This window comes from Paramormyrops kingsleyae, chromosome 25, assembly GCF_048594095.1.
Source record: "Paramormyrops kingsleyae isolate MSU_618 chromosome 25, PKINGS_0.4, whole genome shotgun sequence".
Lineage (NCBI taxonomy): Eukaryota > Metazoa > Chordata > Actinopteri > Osteoglossiformes > Mormyridae > Paramormyrops > Paramormyrops kingsleyae.
In genome coordinates, this window is record NC_132821.1 from 14,007,093 (window position 1) to 14,027,421 (window position 20,329).

Sequence of the window (20,329 nt, forward strand, 5' to 3'; positions counted from 1 at the left end):
CAAAGGAGGAGAGGCTTCACTGTGCTGAATAAACAGCTTTTTTGAGGAAATAGCTCATCATTTATTGAATCGACAGCCTATCTGCTAATCTTCAACATGTTTTACACTAAACAGTAGTTTTGAATTGAACTATTTTTAGAGTTTCAACCGAAAAAAAAATGTTTTATAAGTTTTATACGTAACTGTTGTAAAATTAATTTTTAAATGTACTTTTTTGTTTCAAGGACGTTTTGACTTGCATCAGCCACTATATGTATGTCAAACGTGCCAGCATCAGTGGACCCCTGAACTGAAGGACCTCCTTAGGAGTGGATATTGGCCAGCCTCTGTGACTAATTCCACACTTTATACACTGGACCTCCTGAGTTCTTTTCAGGAACTCAAGGTAATCTCTCCGGGATTCTCCAGACAAGCCTTCGCAAAGCTGCTGGAGCATCGCACTAAGATTGGCGGAAGAGTAAGTGTAATTACTCATATTATAAAATTTCTTAAGCAGACCAGTGTTGGGCTAGTTACTCAAAGAATGTAATGTATTACTCATTACTAGTTACTCCTTTCAAAAGTAATATTGTTACTTTACTTATTACTTTCTGGCAACAGTAATACGTTTACTAGTTACATTACTTTTTTTCTTCACGTCCCACAGCAGTTGTAACTGTGTATTTTCCACATAAAATTCTTCTAGAACAACATATTTCTGCCTCATCATTTGGCCAAAATCCACATTGGATTGCAGTTTTTACAGACACTCAATAGTGATTGGTAGTGACATTCAAGTAGAAGTGTTGTATTACTCTCATTTTTAATTATAGTAATATAATGTACCACATGCTGATCAGAGGGATGTAGGTGGGATATAATGCCAGAGAAAAGTAAAGTCACAACTTCCACAACAGTGCTCAGGTCATCTTTTTTTCCTGACAAAATCAATATAGCACAATATTTCTATCTACTGATTATAAGCTTTCCATATTTCAAGCTTGCCTGCTGCACTGGGGACATCACATGCATGTGTAAGTTGTGAAAATTATGAAAATAAATCTAGGAATTATTTGTTTGTTGGACTTTAAATCAGCAGTGTTGAGGCATCAAAAGTAACTAAGTAACTAACCATTTTTTATGGATGATAACTGTAATGTTTCTAAAATCATTATTAATTAATCATCATTAGTAATTAGTTACACTACTAGTTACTGAAAAGGTAATATTATTACAGTAACCAAGTTATTAGTAACTAGTTACTGGCCAACACTGAAGCAGACATCATGACATATACTATTTCATTCTGTATATCTTCCAGACTGGACAAATCAATGGTGATGCACTACAGCGCAGCTTCTTGGAGTTTTCATATGCTTCATTTGAGGAAGACCAGCTCTGCTGTGGTGCTCCTTTCACCTGCCCAGCCTGCACGCCAGAAATGTTGGCTGTTTCTGCTGATGGAAATAGAAAGCTGTATCGCTTTCGTAGAGAGACAAGGTGGTCTTTTTATTTATTTCTAGTCTTTTTACTGATTTATTTAGTTACTTTATATATTTAATCAATGGATTTCCCATTTTTCCTCCTTCAGCTCTGATGATCCTGGCTTTTTTGAGGGTCTCTTTGTGGCTGAAGACAGTGCGGTGTCTAGATTTGTAGACACCATACATAAAGCAGTAAGAAATGTAAGTTTTAAATATAACTATATAAGTTTGACCATGATTTCCTTCCCACTTCAACTACTGTACCTCTGCATACCAACTTCTCCAAAATCAAAATGAGAGAAAAAATGCTACAGTATATATTGTATAACACCACTGGTTTTATTTGATTGTTGTGTTTGTTACTGTATCTGTGTCATAGACACAGGGAAAAGGCACATGTGGGGACTCCCAGTGGACAGCAGCAAGGGAGACATCGAGGAGGGCTTCCAAATTGGATGAAGAGGGCATGGAGGTTGCTGTGTGTCGCCATGGATTTCTTCTGAAAGCCCTTAATATGTACAGAGGGGAGACATTTGCCTACTCTCTGTATCTTCAGAAGGAGCTCATGCCAGCCAAAGCGCAGTTTTTTGCAATGGATGTGGCTTGCAAATATTGGCCATACTTGGAGAAAGCTGCTGGTGTCATTCCTGCTCTTCAGGAGCTGACCACAATGAAACCTTTCCTCAGTGTGATGCATGCTCGAGCCCATGCTACTAAGTGTGAAGTATGTATAATATTACATCATGTGTACATTTGTAATATTTACAAGCACATTAATAATATGAAATTGATATGAAGGGTTACACTGTACTATATTGCCTTTTAGCTTAATCATTTCTTGTATGGATTGTAAAGCCCTTTGAGGAAAATTGTACCCATGTAATTAAAGTGAATTTACTAATAGATTAAGTGGAGTGGTAGGAACCAGGAAGGAGCAGGGACAACCGCCGGTGAGGAGGTAGAGCAAGTGAACAGCTTCCTCTCACGTTGTGCCCTGACAACCAAATATATGTCCAAAGCAGGTAATCAGATTGTTTGCAATATTCTTGCATATTTTTTAGATTAAGCATCATGACCTCATTATATTCTTTAAACAGCACGGGTGGATATGCTTACATTGCATGCAATGGGGTGGAACCACAAAAAAAGTCTCTCTCTACATCAGTCACTTTCCACAAGATATGTGAAGGTAAATCTCCTATTATGTGTTTTGTGTATCCTTTTGCTGTGTGCACTTGGCCTGTTTTGAATCATACAAAGTCCTGATTATTGTATATCACTGTTTATCAGACTTGTCAGAGACTCCAGGATGAAACAGCAAGGCTAGCTGAACTAAAAGCAGAGTTACTTTGCACAGATAAAGTGGTGTCACAGTGGCTTTCTGATGTGAAGGAATGGGCAGCTGGCGGTAAGCATGACAAGTTAAAAGAAACAGCAAATATCCTTTTCCACTGCTATCTGATTTTTTTTTTTATTAAAGAGCAGCTAAAGATAATAGGCTGATCATCTATGGATTATAGCAAACTACATGTCACCATCAGATGTTCTGCCACATATATGTTGGGTATTTCAGTTTTCCTGCAGGAAGTGCACATACCAAGTTCAGTGAAGTTGGATTAAGTTTTAAATACAAATACGAATTCAAACACTGAAACGGTTATGTGTTGTTTTTAACAGTTAATTTGCTGTCACTATTATTTCTACAGAGACACCAGATACATCTAATGCCAGTCAAGGCGCCACACACAGAGGACTTCAGCAGTCAATTGAAGGGCTTTACCTTAGTGTGAGGAAGGAAGACAACCCTTTACCGTCAGAATGGTATAACTATAGAATATAATAGGTTGATATATTCAAGCTACTGTGTGCACCCTAATCCAAAAAATACATGTAATACATGTATGTAAAATAGTCCAGTCTGTAGGAATTAGTGGTAACTAGCGGTGAGGTTGTAGATTGCAAGCAACTCCCCTCACATCTCCCTTTCCAAGCTGTAGTAGAAGTACTGTGGCAGACGAGAAAAGGTGAGTGGTCCTATCTAGAGCCAGTGCTTGTTTGTCTGTTGTGGGCTACCATAGAAACATGGTGGCTTCCGTGGAAGGGGACTGTATTTAGATAAAAACTGCCCATTCTAAGGTAATTAAAGCACAGCAATTCTTATATTCAGGAATGTAAATGTTACACACTGGACTTTACTTGTTTGTAAATATAAATTGAAATTTTCACATACTTCAATTACTGTAGTTTGCTTTAAATTTCTTTGGGGTGCGGTATATTTTTTCTTATTGGAGAGTGCTGTCACAAACCTCTCCATCTATACCTCCTGTCTTTGTAGACAGCAGCAAGTTTCGCCACCGCCTTCGAAGGAAGCTGGCAGAAGACAAAAAGCTCCTTCTTCAGGAGATTGAGAAATACAATGGTCTTGTACTAGACTCTGCCAGTAACATTGATGTAGCTGTGGTGGAGCTGACACCTGGCTGGAGAGAGCACTGTGTCTCAAATATGGCCGTGGGAGGTTCATGGCAGTGGTATGTCAGTTTTCAGATGCTTCACAAGAATTTATTTACAGTACACTGAATTAAGACATGCATGTAACATATTGAGTGTTGTCATTTTAGTTTATGCACATATTTTCAGTTTTCTTTAGTATCAGTTTGACTTTAAAAAAAAAGAAGTACATGTTTGTGTGTTGTTATGCTCATGAACAGATTGTCTCATGTATGTATTTAACTGTTGTTGATTTTTAGCAAACATTGTAATCAAGAAACAACTGCATGACCAAGTGATGTTGACAATGCGATTACAAGAGGAAAAAAGCATTTTGGTGTTGGAGATGGCACAACACTGCACATGGTTGCAGAGTCTGGCAGTGGTTCTCAAGAACAAGATAGCTGAGGAGGGTAAGTTGAATAAAAACTCTGTTCATTTAAAGTATGAATTTAAAAAAAAACTTTCAGTCTCGGTCATAGAACTCGGATGGAGTAGAACAGGTATTGTTCTATTTGCCATGGTCATTTGGCTTGCACATAATAAAAAGGGGATTATAGTTGTTCAATATGGTATCAAGTCTACATTTGCTTAAGAGATTTGTTCTGTGGCTGTTACAGGGAAGCTGAAATTAATCGATGTAACTTCTTGAATGCTACACAAGGTGTTACTTTAGCACATCTGTAATGAAGAAGAAAGATGTAAGCTATCAGACATTGGCTGCAGCACAAAACACTTTTTGTTTGTCCTTAATGGTATCTCTTTTGTTTTTTGAGATGTAGACAAGAGAAATGAGGGACTTTGCTGTCTCTTAAGAAGAAGACTGTCAGATGTGTCACAAAGGTTGCAAGTGGTCCTCCAACAGTACAAGACTGCTTTAGGCCCTGAGGCCTCTGCCCTTCTACATGTTGAAGCAGAAGATCAAAGTGGCCTCAGTAGTCCAGACACCAGTGAGGATGAAGAAGAAAACACTATTTAGGTAATTAATTTATTCATATGTATGTTTGTTTGCTCTCAAAAATAGACCCGGGGATGTTCCATCAAGGTGAATTAAGGAAAAGCCTGGATTAGGAACATTGGAGGAACATCAACTGGCCTGTCTCAGGTCGACTCAAGATGGCTGATGTAGTCGCTGCAACTCAGCTTGTCAACTTTCAGATGGTGGTTATAGAATATAAGGCATGGCACCTGTTTCAACAGCCAGTCAGCTTGTAGCAAATTCAGCTGGTTAAGTCACTAAACTGTCAGCTGGTTGAGGTTTTGGACGGAGGAAAGAGAGGACACAAGCCTTAAAAGTTGACTCAGCTCTTGAGGGCTGCCTGTGTACTCCACAATACATGCTTATTCAAGCCTGGTTAAATTCAACGTTGACTCTACATGGCTAAATTATGGAAGTGGAACAGCTTGAGCCTGTAGTGAAAGTTATTGTTAATTCAAGCCATGCTTTTTCAAGAGATCAAAGCTTTGTTGATGGAAAATCCCCATTACTGTTACTCTTCATAATTTATTTGTGTATTTATTCATGCTTTACACACCTTGTTCATATTGTTTTTCTGTATTTCTCCAGATGGAAGCTGCACAAAGGACTGTGTTGAAGGAAATGGAGTTTCTGTGTATTTGCCGATACTACGCTGATTGATTAACCACATCAAAATCTGAATGCATTATATATTGTTGAAAATAAGCCTGTATCTGTAGATTGCCAAGCAATTTATTAAGCACATGAATGTTTCTTGAAGATGCATAAACCTTACTATAGGAAAGGAAGGAAAAGAAAAGAAGAGACTCCCGTTGATTGCGGTGACCCTGCGACCTTTCCTATAGTGTAAAACCCAATGCTAAACTTTTGACAATGACTGTTGGGCAGATTGCCATGACATCTGGTAAGCAAATTAATGAAGATGACTGGTGACTCATGCTGTTATTCCTATCACCACATTTAGGCTGAAATGTAAAAGTTAATTCTTCATTACTTGCATTTTCCCCACATTCTTATTTTGCAGTGCATCAGCAGCAGAGGGTCTATGCCTTTTTTTCCAGAGGGGTGTTGTAGGATATAGGGGTATGGGGGTAGAGGTATTATAGGGGTATGGGGGTAGAGGTATTATAGGGGTATGAGTGTCTAATAGGACATAACTCTTGTGTAACATTATATTACAGCACCACTGAAGTAAAACATCATTTTTTTTCCTAAAGATTATTTTTTAAATAATTTTAAATGGTCACTGTCCGTTTTGTCCTTACACAGTTAAAAAATTAAATTAGCTCTGCTGAAGTTAAGACCATAAGTCAGTTCTAATTATCAAACGATTCATCAAGATTATTTGCATGCATGCATAAATAACATATTTCTCTTAAATATATACATTAATTTGTGCGTATTTATACATACATAATAATTACACACAGTACACACACATATATTAGCCAAACTTAAACTTTTATTTTGTATGCGATTAATCGTTTGACAGCCCTACTTTTTTTATTGAATAAATAATTCCTGCATGTTTCAAAGTCAGGTCCTGTGCTGCTCTGTGTAATGCCCTTAGTGTAGAAGCCTGCTGATAGAAAAATGAATTTGCATTTTTAATAAACCCGTCTGGATTTAGTTTAGACCAAATAAAAAAATCTACAAATATATTTATTCCGCAAACACACAGTTGTAAATGGGAACTGGTAGATTGACAGCTCATGCTAATGTGTTATAAGAATCGAAATAATAAATTGATATGAATAAATAATAAAAAATATTAATCATTTGATTATTATATTAATATAAATGATTGACAATAATGATTTAAATATGACAAATTATACTTTTGACTCATTTTTAGAAGTTTATCATTTTACAAAATTTTTGGTTTTTGTGAAAACCTGTATGTATCTAAATTAAATCGTGCTTTTTACAGTCATTTTACAGATTAATGCTACCATAGACACCCTGCCCTGCTTATTCATTAACTCATGGTTTTAATTTTATTTGTGCAGGTCTTAAAAAGCTTCTTAAAAGTCTTACATTTGATTTGGAAAATCCTTCAGATACTCTGTTATAAGCACATTCTACATTACACTTATATTAAGTACTAGAATAATGGATTAGATAGTATGTAATTGAAAAAATATGTTTTTTACTTTGTTGTATATTATTGCAGTTTACAAATAACTTGGTCGAGCCACATGGTCCATTGTTATTAAATACAGCCTTAAGGCTTGTTTAACCAATATGCATACACATAATGTGATGTATTTTCACTGGTATTGTTGTGAACGGCAAAAAATAAAGTATTTCCAAAGATGAGCACATTGTTTTCAATTTATTTCCAGTGTTATCGTAAACTTGATTGTACAGATACAGTATTTGAACTGAACTGAGCTGGATGATGGCATCACTGAATCAATAAACTATGAATGAAAATTGAGTGTTTACTGTTGTCCTTTTGCATTACTGACACGCTATTTTCCTATTTAATACTGTAAAACTGCTTTGAGACAAACTGTATTCTTAAAAGCAATGTATAAATGAAGGTGACGACTTTTCCTTACAATGTAAAAATAAAAATGCCAACAACCTGGTCTTGCATGCAATTAAACTTGAGTAATGTGTTTAGTAATGTGTATATGCATGTTAATGCTTGCAAAGCTTTTATTAGTATTTATTAGTATTTTATTGGTATTTTTAGGGGAACAAGTTAGTGTGGTGAGGAGTGGCTAGACCTGACAGAGTTTCTGTCTGTGTATGTGAGTGTTTTTGTATTTTTTCTGTTTTGCTTTATGTACAGTTGTTTCTGCATATTTTAAGGACGACCCCCATGAAAAATACACGGTCATCTCTAGGGGTTTATCCTTTTAATGAACTAGTGAGCTAAATGAACTATGAACTCACGAGCAGAAATAGTGAGCAAAATTAATCAACTTTTTGAATTAAAAGTGCATTACTACAGCGATGTGGGAAGACCTGAAGTACTTGGGTTGAGGCTGAACACATAGATCCCTCATACCATCACGAAAATAAGGTTAAAAGTTTGGCCATGTAAGTTTTACCCTGAGTAATTTGACAAAGGGTTCTGTGAAGGTATGCCTGGGCAAAGTCATGTCCATTAAAACATTATTGTAGGACTAAAGCAAATACATTGGCTGATAAAACTTTTTCTGTCATTGTATAAACTCTGAAGGTGACCCATTTTGGCCACTATTTCGACATTAAATGGAAAAACAAACAAATAAACAAACAAAAGACTTATTTTTATATACTGGAACTTCAAAGTTGCTCTCTGAAACCAGGTCTGGGACAGCTTGTGTAAATGAAATGAGAACATTAAAACTTTTTTGTAGAGTTAAACCAAATACATAATTCGAAAGGTCTCAACCTGGGGAGTAATATATGTCAGTATAAAGATTCTACATGGCTCCTGCTTTCTAAATTCTGACCTATGAACCTCAACCTCGGACCATGTTTGAAGGTTTATAATCCAGCAACAAGAAGGTCTACAGATATGGGAAATACTGTTATGGTGAGCTCTGGGCCCCAGCTATCATGTGAGCATAGTCACTATTGGGCACCAACTGGGGGCGCTGTCAAAAATAGCCAAAAAGCATTTTTTCCACATTTAAAAATTATACTTTTACAATCTGATAACACCAGTGTCTTTCCCACCCCCTTATATACCCTAGAAGTACATGCAATTTAATACTGCCATTCTCTAATTATGGGGAATATACCAATGTATTTAAAAACTACAATTCCCAGTAGAGACGCGTCATTGAACTTATTACTAAGCATACGAATCAGCGTCCATATTTGAAGTTCTTCCAGTTTCCAGAGTAGGGTTAGAATTAGGGTTATAAAATGCATCGTTATTATACATGTAGACAATCTCCTACAGCTGAAACATACATTATAATGCATTTAGATGATCAAGATGAAAAAAATCGTGAGGATGTCACTTCATCGGTGATATTTAACTGTTATTGTAGAACAACCGAGTAACAACCGAGTAAGGACCGTCTCCATTGTATTTATAAACTACAATTCCCACTAGAAACGCGTGATAGAACTTCCTACGGAGCGTACAAATCAGCCGCCATATTTGTAGTTCTTTCTGGTTTCAGGGTAGAAATGGGGTTATAAAACATATCTTTCAGCCGAAACATATTATTTAATTTCATATCATTTTTTTTTGTAATTATGGCCTGAAAATGTTTTAGCCCACTCAAAAAATTAATAAATTGCCCCTGCACTTATAAATATGTAAGCATTAGGAACAATAAGCCAAACAAAACCCAAATAATAAAGACTTTTGAATGTGTGTAGCCTGCTCCCCAGACCTTCAAACGCTGTCTAGTGACAAAAACTGTTAAATCAATTCTAGTAGCTAGTAGTGATCCAGATAATTATCTTTATAATTAATTTATATGCCACTCCAAACTGTCATTTCAAAATAATCCACTTAAAACAACTGATGTAAAGTTAAACAAATACCTCAAATAAATATGCTCAATGTTGGTTGTTTCTTTTTTCTACTCTTTTGCCCAACAGTATCACTGCCATTTTTTATTATTATTAATATGTATAGGTGTTATAGTGTATTTGTGGTCTTTCTCAAAAATACAAGTGAAAATACACCAAATGCTTATTTATTGCTTAATTATTGACGGCAGTCTTAAAAAGCAATCAAACAAATATGGCAAGGTGCATAAGTTAAAACTATATAGTCTGGCAATTAGACCACATGGAGACGTCAGTATTTGCAAAGTAGAAGAGAAATGCATGATATGAAAAGGAATATTCCCATGGTGTCTAGACATTGGTGGTGGTGAAGGGGTGAATAGCAATGCTGACATCTGAATGAATGTAGAGCTCAGCTCCTAATGAGCACAGTGGAAGGACCCCTGCGAGCTGAATACGATGAGGACTGGAGGTGAATGAGGTGGAAGATCTGAAAATTTTTGTCGCATCGATTTGCCTGAAATGACAACTGTCAGCAGCAGAGAGTGGAACAGCTCTAAACTTTTTTTAGTGCAGGTCTTAACAGTGGTCTGTGATGTTGTTAACTTGAAAAGCAGAGACAACAGAACATGAAATCAAGTTGTATGTCAACTGTAATAAAACAACATTCAGTACAATGTATACACATGAAATATAAAACACGTTTCCAAATAACATCTGAAAATGAAATTGAGTTGGATTAAGTACATTTCTTTTTAATCCTACTTGAGACTAAACTCTATGGGCCAGTTTCCCAAACAAGGATTAAGCCTAGTCTTGGACTAAATTGCAGTATCAATGGAGATTCACCATTGAAACTCAAAGCTAGTCTAGGCTTAGGCTTAATCCTTGACTGGGAAACTGGCCATATGTGTCAGATTTATTGGGGATTTACACCTTAAGAACATAAGAACATAAGAACAGATTATTGCATTTACCTTGTAATAAACAGGCAACAATGTAATAAACAGTAATAAACAGGCAGAAACCAAAATGTTAGTTTAAATTCTACATTTTATTTCTTCTCAATCTGAGGAGAATCCTTTGGCTGCCAGGAATGGGCCCACTCCTTGCCACTAAAAACAGAAGGGAATTTTTTATTTATTTTCATTACTGGGTGTTTCCAATAAATAAACATTTAACAATTGTGAAGCACACATCATTATAGAACATGCCTTTTAGAAGCATAACCGTTTCATTTTCCATCAATGAAGTACCACCACCATTTGTGACAAAACAGATTATTAAGAAATTCTTGTAAAAAAAAAACAAAAAAAAACAAATATAAAGTAAATGAATAATGCCTGTATTAACCAATAAAGCGGAAAAACAGAAGAATACGTGCCATATTGGACAGGGCTCCCAGTCAACCAATATTTCTGCCTTGCCCTATCAAGAAAATAAAGAATTAAAAAAGAATAGCTTCAAACACATACATACACACACTCATTTCATTCTTAGCATAAGGATATTATGTCTGGTTATAGGCACTGAGTTCCACTGATACAGTATAAAATGGGTCATTGGTGGTATTTACAGCATGTAATCATCAATTTTTCAGTACAAGCTCCTTCCTAATCTGTAATTCAAAAAGACTAAACACAAAAAAAGTACCTACCTAACAGTTATGGTATGTATTGCCAACACACAAGAAAGTTTCTAAATCATATATTACACTGCATACTGTCTACACCAGGGGTCATCAACTATATTTGTCAGAGGGCCAGAGTTTTACCAGACAGTCTCCTCGGGGGCCGGACCCCCAAGAAGAAAATCAAATAAAAATCTAATTTTGGCTTAACATTATGTTTAATGTTTATACTTTTTCCATTTCATTACAAAACTGAAGGCATTTGATTCAGGCTCCCATACCTATACCACAGTCAACCACTAGGAGTGATAGATATTTTGCCTCAACTCAATTTTAGAATCCAATCGCGGGCCGGATTGAACGGCTCAGTGGGCCGGATCCGGCCCGCGGGCCGCCAGTTGATGATCAGTGGTCTACACTATGTGTTTCTTTTATGGCTGTCTAACCTTTCTCACTCTTTCTCTTACTACACTCCTGATGGGGAAAGCCTCTAGACAAGTGTGGTAGGAGCAATCTGTAAACATCAAAAACATATTTCACATATTTCTTAGAGTAGGAACAAAATACACACAACTCTGAAGACATTAGTGGTGACCACACCTGCAAGGATGACAAGTGACGTTTATCACCAACCAAAAGTTGAACCAATTTTAACTTGTACCATGGAAACAAACTACTCTCATCGCCAATGTGGTATGCTTGCTTGACCATAACCATACTACTGCTGAGCAAAAAAGCTCACAATTGAGAATACTACACCACAGCTTTCTCTACTGCTTGGAAATGCATTTTGGTCATATTTTACACATTAAGCCAGCTGGATTTTATAGTTTGTCTGTTAGGACATATTATCTGTAGTAGTTATAAAAATAAACAATGGAATTGTTACGTGCGGCTGGGCAGGCAAGCAGACGAGAGAGTCCGGAAGTACGGCAAAACGAGAATTTAATGGGGAAATAGCCTAGAAGGCTGGCAAAACACTAACAAACATCACAAACATCAATGACTGACACTCAACACAGGAAGACGTGGATTAATATAGACGGGACCGGTTGGAATTAACTAGACACAGGGGTAACAAATCAGGAATCGACAGGAGGTAACGAGGGGGCGTGGCACACACGAGGATCGTTCGGGGCTGAACGTGACAGGAATAAACTATAGTAAATAACCAGGGGTAAAAATAGCAATGTGAACACATTGATGGAGGCAATGATTATTGCATTTACATGCACTTACTCTTTTGTAGCTTTTTCCTCTTAGGCATATGCCTTGGTCCCTCTGTGGGATAGAAGAAGAGTCAAATATACACATGGGAAAAAACAAAACAAAACAAAAAAGGACAAAATGCACTGTGTAATGTGTGTGTGTGTGTGTGTATTTCAACATGACTGGTTTGGTCATGGACAAAAATATTGGTATCCCTGCATTTCTGTCAGATAATGCACTACTTTTTTCAGATTGCCATTACAAATTGTTTGCATTGGAATAACACAAAAAAGCAGAGAAAAAAGCCAAATCTGAGACATTCTGTACAGAATTCCAAAAATGGACTGGACAAAATTATTGGCAGCTTTTCAGAATATTCAGAAATAATTACACAGGGTTACAAAAAAAAATTTTTGTGAGTTGTCTAATATATTTCTGCTGATTTAACATATTTCTGGCCCACAGAACACGAATATGGCATCAGTTTTTGTAGATCAGGTCAGGTTTTTCAGCTAAGTTGATTTTAAAATAGTGCGATTTTCAGTCTCGAAAAATTTTAATTTACCACAAAATTAACTTTATATATGCAAATTGTATGTTCAATCATCACTGTTCAAAACTTGGGGCTTAAATTTCCTTTTCCTTGAAGTTCTGGAATGTCCAGCGGCAGGGATGTCTCTAGTCAGATTCCAACAGTAGTCCGCCATCATTACTGCATCCCACCGACCTTGGTACCTGTTCTCCATCTCCTTCATCTCCTGATGGAAACGCTCGCCCTGTTCATCACTCATAGATCCAAGATTTTCCGGAAAACGATCCATATGTGAGTATAAGTAATGCATCTTGATGCTCATGTTGCATCCGAGGTTCCTGAAAGCAGTCAACATAAGTTCCGCGTAGTTAGGGGCCTTATTGTTGCCCAGAAAGTTTTTCACAACCATAACAAAAGCCTTCCACGCTTCCAGCTCCACTTCGTTCATTGACTTTTCAAACTGAGGATCTGTGATGAGCACTGGGAGAGTCTTGGTCGCTAATTACAGGAAGTTCTCCAAAGACAAGTATTGGGATTTCATCGCAATGAGCTACAGGACGACGTGCTGATTCAAGATCAGGATATGTCAGGTTGTTCTGTTTTTTTCTGTTTATCCCAGTCACATCAATAGCGCAAAAGTAGCAATCAGTGCCATGGTTTCTCGGCTCCCTCCAGACCATGGGTATTCCAAACTACCCTTGGTCCACTGACGCAGATACTCAGTGCAGTTTTTGCATACCATGTGTGGTGCCCAAGCTTTGTCTTGGTCACCTAGTGCCATACTGAAATAAGCAAGGTATGCACGCGTTACGAAACTTGTGATTGGTTTCCTGTTATGAACAAGAGTGTATTCGCCGCAAATGTAACAAAAGACATCAGGCTTATTTCTGCAAGATCTTCTTAATGATGCCATCTCATTAACTTTGAAACTCTAAATAACAATATTTGTAATATGCAGCAACAAAATTTTAAGTATAGGCCTATAAATGAGAAACACACACGCACGCAGACAATGTAGTTTACGTAATGCTTTGCATGGCATCAGTTTATCTAATTTCGACAATAGATCAAAAAGTTGACCTGGTAGCGCAAAACCAATGTGATTTTTGGATTTAGCGCATTAAAATTATCCTAGATCAGCTATAAAAAGTTAGACCTTTTTTTCACTGTTGACCAGTGTTATATTTCAAGCAGGTTTAAGTGGCCAGAAATGAGTCCAGATCAAAATCCCATAGAGCACCTGTCTAGAAATCTCAAAACAGCAGTTGGGAGAAGAAACCCTTTAAATCTGAAAGACCTGGAGGAGTTGGCAAAAGAAGAGTGGTCCAAAATTCCAGTAGAAAGCTGTAAGAAACCTACTGATGGTTACAGGAAGTGATTGATTTCAGTTATTTTATTTTTACAAAGGATGTGCTACCAAATATTAAGTTGAGGACGTCAATTTTGTTCAGTACATTTTTTGAGATCTGTGCAGTGTGTCTCAGATTTGGCTTTTTCTGATGTTTCAATGCAAATATTTTATAATTACAACAAGTTTCCGGGAGAAGTAGCGCAGAGGTGCCAATATTTTGGTTCATGACTGTATGTGTCCCTGGTGCGTCTACAGACCCCCAAAATATGAGAAAAGGCCATCCTCTGTCTTATAGTAAATGTGTGTCAGCATACACACTGTTTATATTTGGCTCCATATTTTACATCACATTGCAGGCTCATTAGAACTAGAACCTGCATATAATGTACATTAGAATAGTAACCATAGTTCCATGTAAAACGGCTTGTTTCTGACATACTATGTGCCTGCAAAAAGGCCCAGTTTAAGATAAATAAGGATTTTTTGTAACTGTGGATCATGTAAAATTACTCTAGTGGAGTATCAGAATAAAAATATAGAACTTGAAATGAGCATAATATGTCTCCTTAAATTCAATTTAATTAATTAATTCAATTCCTTAAGAATCTTCTTAACTAGTGAGCTATGGTAATATATAGTTACCAGAACCACCAATAATTACCCTACAAACATTTTACATACCTGACTTTCTCTTTTTGCAACTGAGATCAACTGTGCCCATGGCTGACCCTGTGAAGAAAGCAGTGGTTTTGAAGAAAGAAAATCACTCATATACACAATAAAGCTTAAACATATTATTTTAAATACATCAACATCACAACATCACACCAGTGCAGCAGTACATGTACTAATAGGTGAAATGTACTTGCATTTTTATTGCGCTTGAATTAATGTTGATTCAGTAACCCAATGTGTTTGCTATCTTGCTTATGTCCATACTGTTTGTGATAATCCCAATTTGTTTTAACAAGTGCTGATCATTTGCTGGCAAGGGGTGGATAAATAATAGTGTTGTATAGCAAGACATAAATATTAAAATTATCCTAATATCGTTAATTCTGAAATGTAGTCTCATCGAAGGTTTGTAATAAGCAGTGGCCTGTTCCAGCATATTAACATTGGCAGCTACCATTGGGAGTGTGTGTCTGTAGAATACAAGTAAGTCCATACAAGTTTGACACATCTACGAGGGACCGACATATGTTGCTCAACCAGCAGTGAACTAACGGTAGGGAGCTGAAGAGATTAAAGTGACCCCATGATTGCAGTGTTTATTTATTTATTTAATTTCAGAGGGAATTTGTTAACAATGTTCGGTGTTTTCATACATGTGAATGAGACATGGGGAAGAAGTTTGATAAGGTTGGTGCACAAGCAGTAGTTACATAGAGCGCATTCATGTGTTTTGGGGGAGTTGCTTTGGTGTGAGCACTGATAGGATACTTTCAAAATCTAGCTAATCTGGCTGGTTTGTCTAATATTGCCTAACTAAGCTTTAACAGCTAAACAACAGTGTATGAAAAAAAACCCAAAAACATAAGAATAGAACTTCTAGCATTCGATTTAATGACAAAATTTATTCCAACACCCCTAATGCAGATAGATCATCATCATAATTCATCTAATTATGTAATATCACTTTTCTTGTAGATTGTGCATAGAAATTCAGAATCTTTTAAGTTCCCTGTTGGAAAAAAAAGCTGATTAGGTATGTTTTGAAGCATGGCTGATGGCATGACATGACCAGTTTAAACCAGCTCATACAGTAGCTAGCTAAGGACCAGCTCAATCCAGCAGCCATGCTTCAAAACATACCTATCCATTACATGATGGATTTTTCAACAATGTTTTACTTTAGTATCATGCAGCAAAAAAGATATAGCATGCAGTGTTTGAGTTATTTTCCCCTACTTAGCATTATGTGTCCTGCAATGTGACTATTTCACATGTGCACATTGCAATGTTGATGCTGAAAAGATATATCATGCAGCCCCTACCTGCACAAAGGTCTATGAGGAAAAAAACACTAGAAGTCAAGTAATGTTAAAGGTACATGAAACCCAACTTCTTTTTATGACATTTTAGTAGAGGTGTTTGTGTTGCACATCATAAAATACAATGTTATCATCCGTTAATATTAACTGTTAGACAAAACTGGTTCATTTTGAGTTTTTTTGCGCTATTTTTATCATCCGGCGTTAAAATGTACATTGTGTTGGCGTCACAGTTTGTGATGTGGCAAAGGACTATAATACTTCGATGACGCGTCAATCTCTCATAATTATTTATGAGACTGCACATTCTTATCCTATGGGAAGATGCTTCACTTAATTATTCACAACAGCATGTGTTGATTTGCTATGACAGAAGCTTCAGACTGTCAGACAAATGTTTAGTAAGTGTAATCAGTCTTTACAGCTCCTTGATGCAACCTAACAAAAGGATTACAAATGTCACAAAATAAGCCTTAAAAGTTAATAGAGGTGCAACAGCACATCCATATAGATGTTTTCGATACAGAGTGCAAATGGTTGTGCATTTATTTGTGTTTTTAACTCGATGGGAGTGAAATGCAACCGTCTGAACCTAAGGCTGTGTATATTGTCTCTCTTCTCCCTCCCCTCCGCAGCGCACCATGCCCACATTCTGTAGCATTTTTTAAAACTGTGGTGAGAACTAACCGGTGCTGAAACAGATGGTTTCATGACCCTTTAAATGAGCAGTTCATTTCCAAAAATGTACAAATAATGTACTCACCCCCTTGTCATCCAAGATGTTCATGTCTTTCTTTCTTCATTGGGGAAAAAAAATCTATATAGTGGACTTCTATGGTGCCCATCAGTTTGAACTTCCAAAATACAGTTTAAATGCAGCTTCAAAGGGCTCTAAACAATCCCAGCCGAGGAAGAAGGGTCTTATCTAGCGAAATACAATACAAATAATAAAAAAATACAATTTACATACTTTTTACCCTTAAATGCTAGACCCTAATTCCTTGGCTGGGATCGTTTAGAGCTTTTTGAAGCTGCATTTAAACTACAGCACAGGAGTCCATTATATGGAGAGGAATCCTGAAATGTTTTTCTTAAAAAACATATTTTTTTTTACAACTGAAGAACGAAAGATATGACCATCTTGGATGACAAGGGGGTGAGTACATTATCTGTACATTTTTGTTCTGGAAGTGAACTACTCATTTAAGGTCACACATGGTTCACATACTTCAAGCTTTTACAAATTTAAATTGTACTTTTTTCAATTTGTCCTAATTACCTTGGCCCTCTATACTGTTCATCTGCTCCTTAGGCCCCTCTGTAACGGTTGCCTGCTCCGCCTGCTCCTCCTGCCCCTCGGTAACGATCGCCTGCTCCTCCTCCCCCTCCGTAATGATCGCCTGCTCCTCCTGCCCCTCCGTAACAATCGCCTGCTCCTCCTCCCCCTCCGTAATGATCGCCTGCTCCTCCTGCCCCTCCGTAACAATCGCCTGCTCCTCCTCCCCCTCCGTAATGATCGCCTGCTCCTCCTGCCCCTCCGTAACAATCGCCTGCTCCTCCTCCCCCTCCGTAATGATCGCCTGCTCCTCCTGCCCCTCCGTAACAATCGCCTGCTCCTCCTCCCCCTCCGTAATGATCACCTGTTCCTCCTGCTCCTCTACTGGGTCACAGGATGTGAGGTGCAGTGTAATCAGTTCAGCATCACTGTCACTGGAATTCTGGTCCCAACCTGTGCAAGTTAAAGAAGTGTTATGTTTTGCTTACTTAAAACAGGCACGGTTCAAACTCATGGTTAACCTCTATGTTTCAAGTGTCAAGCTGTTTGAATCATACAGTCCAATTTTGTGGGTTTGTGGGTGACAAACTGCAAATGTGGTAAACTGGAATTTGACATTCATGTGTTGTGCTCTTCCCATCATTCCCAAAATCTTGCACTCTTTTGAAAAGTGAATAAGAACATTGTTTAAGGGCTGATGGCTCACCCTAAAATTCTGACTGATTACGAAAAGACTTAAAAAAAAAAAAAGGATTAAAAAACTTTAATTGTGGGAAAAGAATCAGTATTGTGCTAACGTGTTGGTTATATAAAAATTTAAACCTCTCCAAAGTTTCTACTGTCAAGAAGGTTAAGAGTTGATGACTGTTAACCTAGGTTGTAGGGGGGAGCCATTCCTTTAAGATTTAGAAAATATTAATACAAATCTTTTGCATACTCAACACAAGTTGTGAACTGTGACTTTATAAAATATAGTGCATGCATCTTACCTTCACAAAGGTATTCATAAAATGAACCTATCTTCTGAAGGTAGTCCTTGGCATAGGTGGAAAGTGTGCATCGAGGGGTTAAAATTTCACACTTATTTTTTTTCTTTTTGGTCTCCTTGCCAAGAAGCAGAACTGGCTTGTATCCTATGGCATGGAGTTTCTCAAGCTGCAATGACAACATTGTGTATTTGCTGTTTAAAGTAATAGAAAAACAACAGCAAATAAATTGAAAAAAATAAATAAATAAATTAGACAAAAAACAATTCTTCTATATAGAAAAAAGATAAATCTGAAACCATAAGGGTATCATATAGCTTTTTGCAACATTAGTAGCTCAGGTTTAGCACCTACTGTACACTAGCAAGACCGTGTAACCACTGTACAATTGGACAGTGACAATCTACAGACTTATTCAAAATAAGAACCTCTGTGATAATATGGCCAAATAGCTGAATGCTCCACATACATTTACAGCTGGCATGTGCACATTGTAAAGATCTTTGAATAGTACATTATAAATGTAGAATGAATGCAGTCCATTTGTTATATCTCATCCCCTTAATAAGAAAGTTTAATTATATTGTACCTGTGATTCTGTCATAATGCTCGGTTTTTATTAATGCAAAATTCCCAACTATCACTTATATTTGCTGTGTGTTCCAATTTTGCTGTAGTAGTTTAGGACTGTGATGTGTTAAGGCTAAGATTTGATTATTTAAGGGTATTAGCACTGAAATAAAAACAGTATATTAAATGACATACCATGACAATGGCTTCATCCTTGATTGATGCAATGTTGTGGTTTCTCTTACGGCCAACCACCCATTGTTCTCGCTTTTTATCAAACTGCTGAAGCTTCTTCTTGAACCGCTGCTTCACAGGCTGTTCTTTTTTACAATTTGAACAGACCTTCTGGGCACAGAATAAAATGCCTTGACAGAAGGGGCAAATCTTTTTTGTAGACCCACCTGGCATTGCGAGAGATAGAGTCTGAAAATGATAGAGACAGACAGACAGACAGACAGAGATAGACAGATAAACAGACAGACAGAGATAGATAGATAGATAAATAGATAGATAGATAGATAGATAGATAGATAGATAGATAGATAGATAGACAGATAGACAGATAGAGTTTGGCTCTTAAAAGTGCCTTTGGGTTCTGTTAGATTCGGACAGGTTCGGACAAGATTTGGACAGGTGACTAATTTGACAGGATCTGGAAGGAGAACAGAAAATGTTAATTATGTAGTGTTCAGTAGTTATGTTAAAATAAGGTTTAAAAAGTGTACCCCTATAGTGACTGAATTTCTTATAAATACTTAAGGTAAATGAATTTTTAAAAATCATGTTTTTGTTATTTTCTGTATGCTAATGTGTGTCTGGGGCTTCCTCATCCCAGATTTAAAGGCAATGTTATGTGTAGTAATGTTAGGCCAAGTTATTTCATGTCAGTTCAGAATCAGAAGTTAGGGGACATAGATGTCAAATGTAATAATATCATAATGCTTTTTTTTCCCCCCAATCTTAGTTTTAATTGGCTAAATAACAAATAATTTGTATTCTATATTTTATAGTTTTCTCCTGTATTTTTTCCCATTTTTATCACAGGATAAGGCAGAATTTATATTTCATAGTTTTCATACTGTAATAAATGCTATGTCAAAAACACTGCATTATTTATATAACACATACCATATATTTCATATATTTGTCTTTCTTCCTTTCATCAGTCACAAAGTTTCTGTTTTTATTCAGCAGAGCTACAGCAATAGCTGGATACCTTTATCAATATTAGGGATTTCCTGGCACGTGACTCGTTATCACTCGTTATTTTTTTTAGTACTTTCTGCGCCAGAGCGCACTGCTTTTTTTTTCCCCGCTGATAATGAGGAAACCATTGGTTGGGCTTTTTATCGTTGTCCTAATATGAAAACCACGTGAGTCTAAGT

The 20,329-nt window shown here is 36.8% G+C and overlaps 1 protein-coding gene and 2 long non-coding RNA genes across 3 annotated transcripts; 2 read left to right on the plus strand and 1 right to left on the minus strand.

Annotated features, from left to right (window-relative positions):
* The first annotated feature begins 233 nt into the window (after positions 1-233).
* LOC140583040 (uncharacterized) lies at positions 234-2,004 on the plus strand. The gene is made up of 4 exons (XR_011985827.1): positions 234-457; positions 1,301-1,479; positions 1,571-1,664; positions 1,843-2,004. It is a non-coding gene; the product is annotated as an uncharacterized lncRNA (long non-coding RNA).
* A 1,931-nt stretch (positions 2,005-3,935) lies between these two features.
* On the plus strand, positions 3,936-5,573 carry LOC140583041 (uncharacterized). The gene is made up of 4 exons (XR_011985828.1): positions 3,936-3,991; positions 4,211-4,363; positions 4,733-4,929; positions 5,518-5,573. It is a non-coding gene; the product is annotated as an uncharacterized lncRNA (long non-coding RNA).
* Positions 5,574-10,290: 4,717 nt separating this feature from the next.
* LOC140582907 (uncharacterized) lies at positions 10,291-19,425 on the minus strand. The gene is made up of 8 exons (XM_072707385.1): positions 19,140-19,425; positions 18,378-18,543; positions 17,753-17,841; positions 14,800-14,847; positions 12,266-12,307; positions 10,781-10,824; positions 10,374-10,511; positions 10,291-10,332 (listed from the first exon to the last, which is right to left on the minus strand). Exons 1-7 carry the CDS (start codon positions 19,350-19,352, stop codon positions 10,451-10,453), a joined length of 663 nt encoding a protein of 220 aa, XP_072563486.1. The 5' UTR covers positions 19,353-19,425; the 3' UTR covers positions 10,291-10,332; positions 10,374-10,450.
* Between the last annotated feature and the right edge of the window lie 904 nt (positions 19,426-20,329).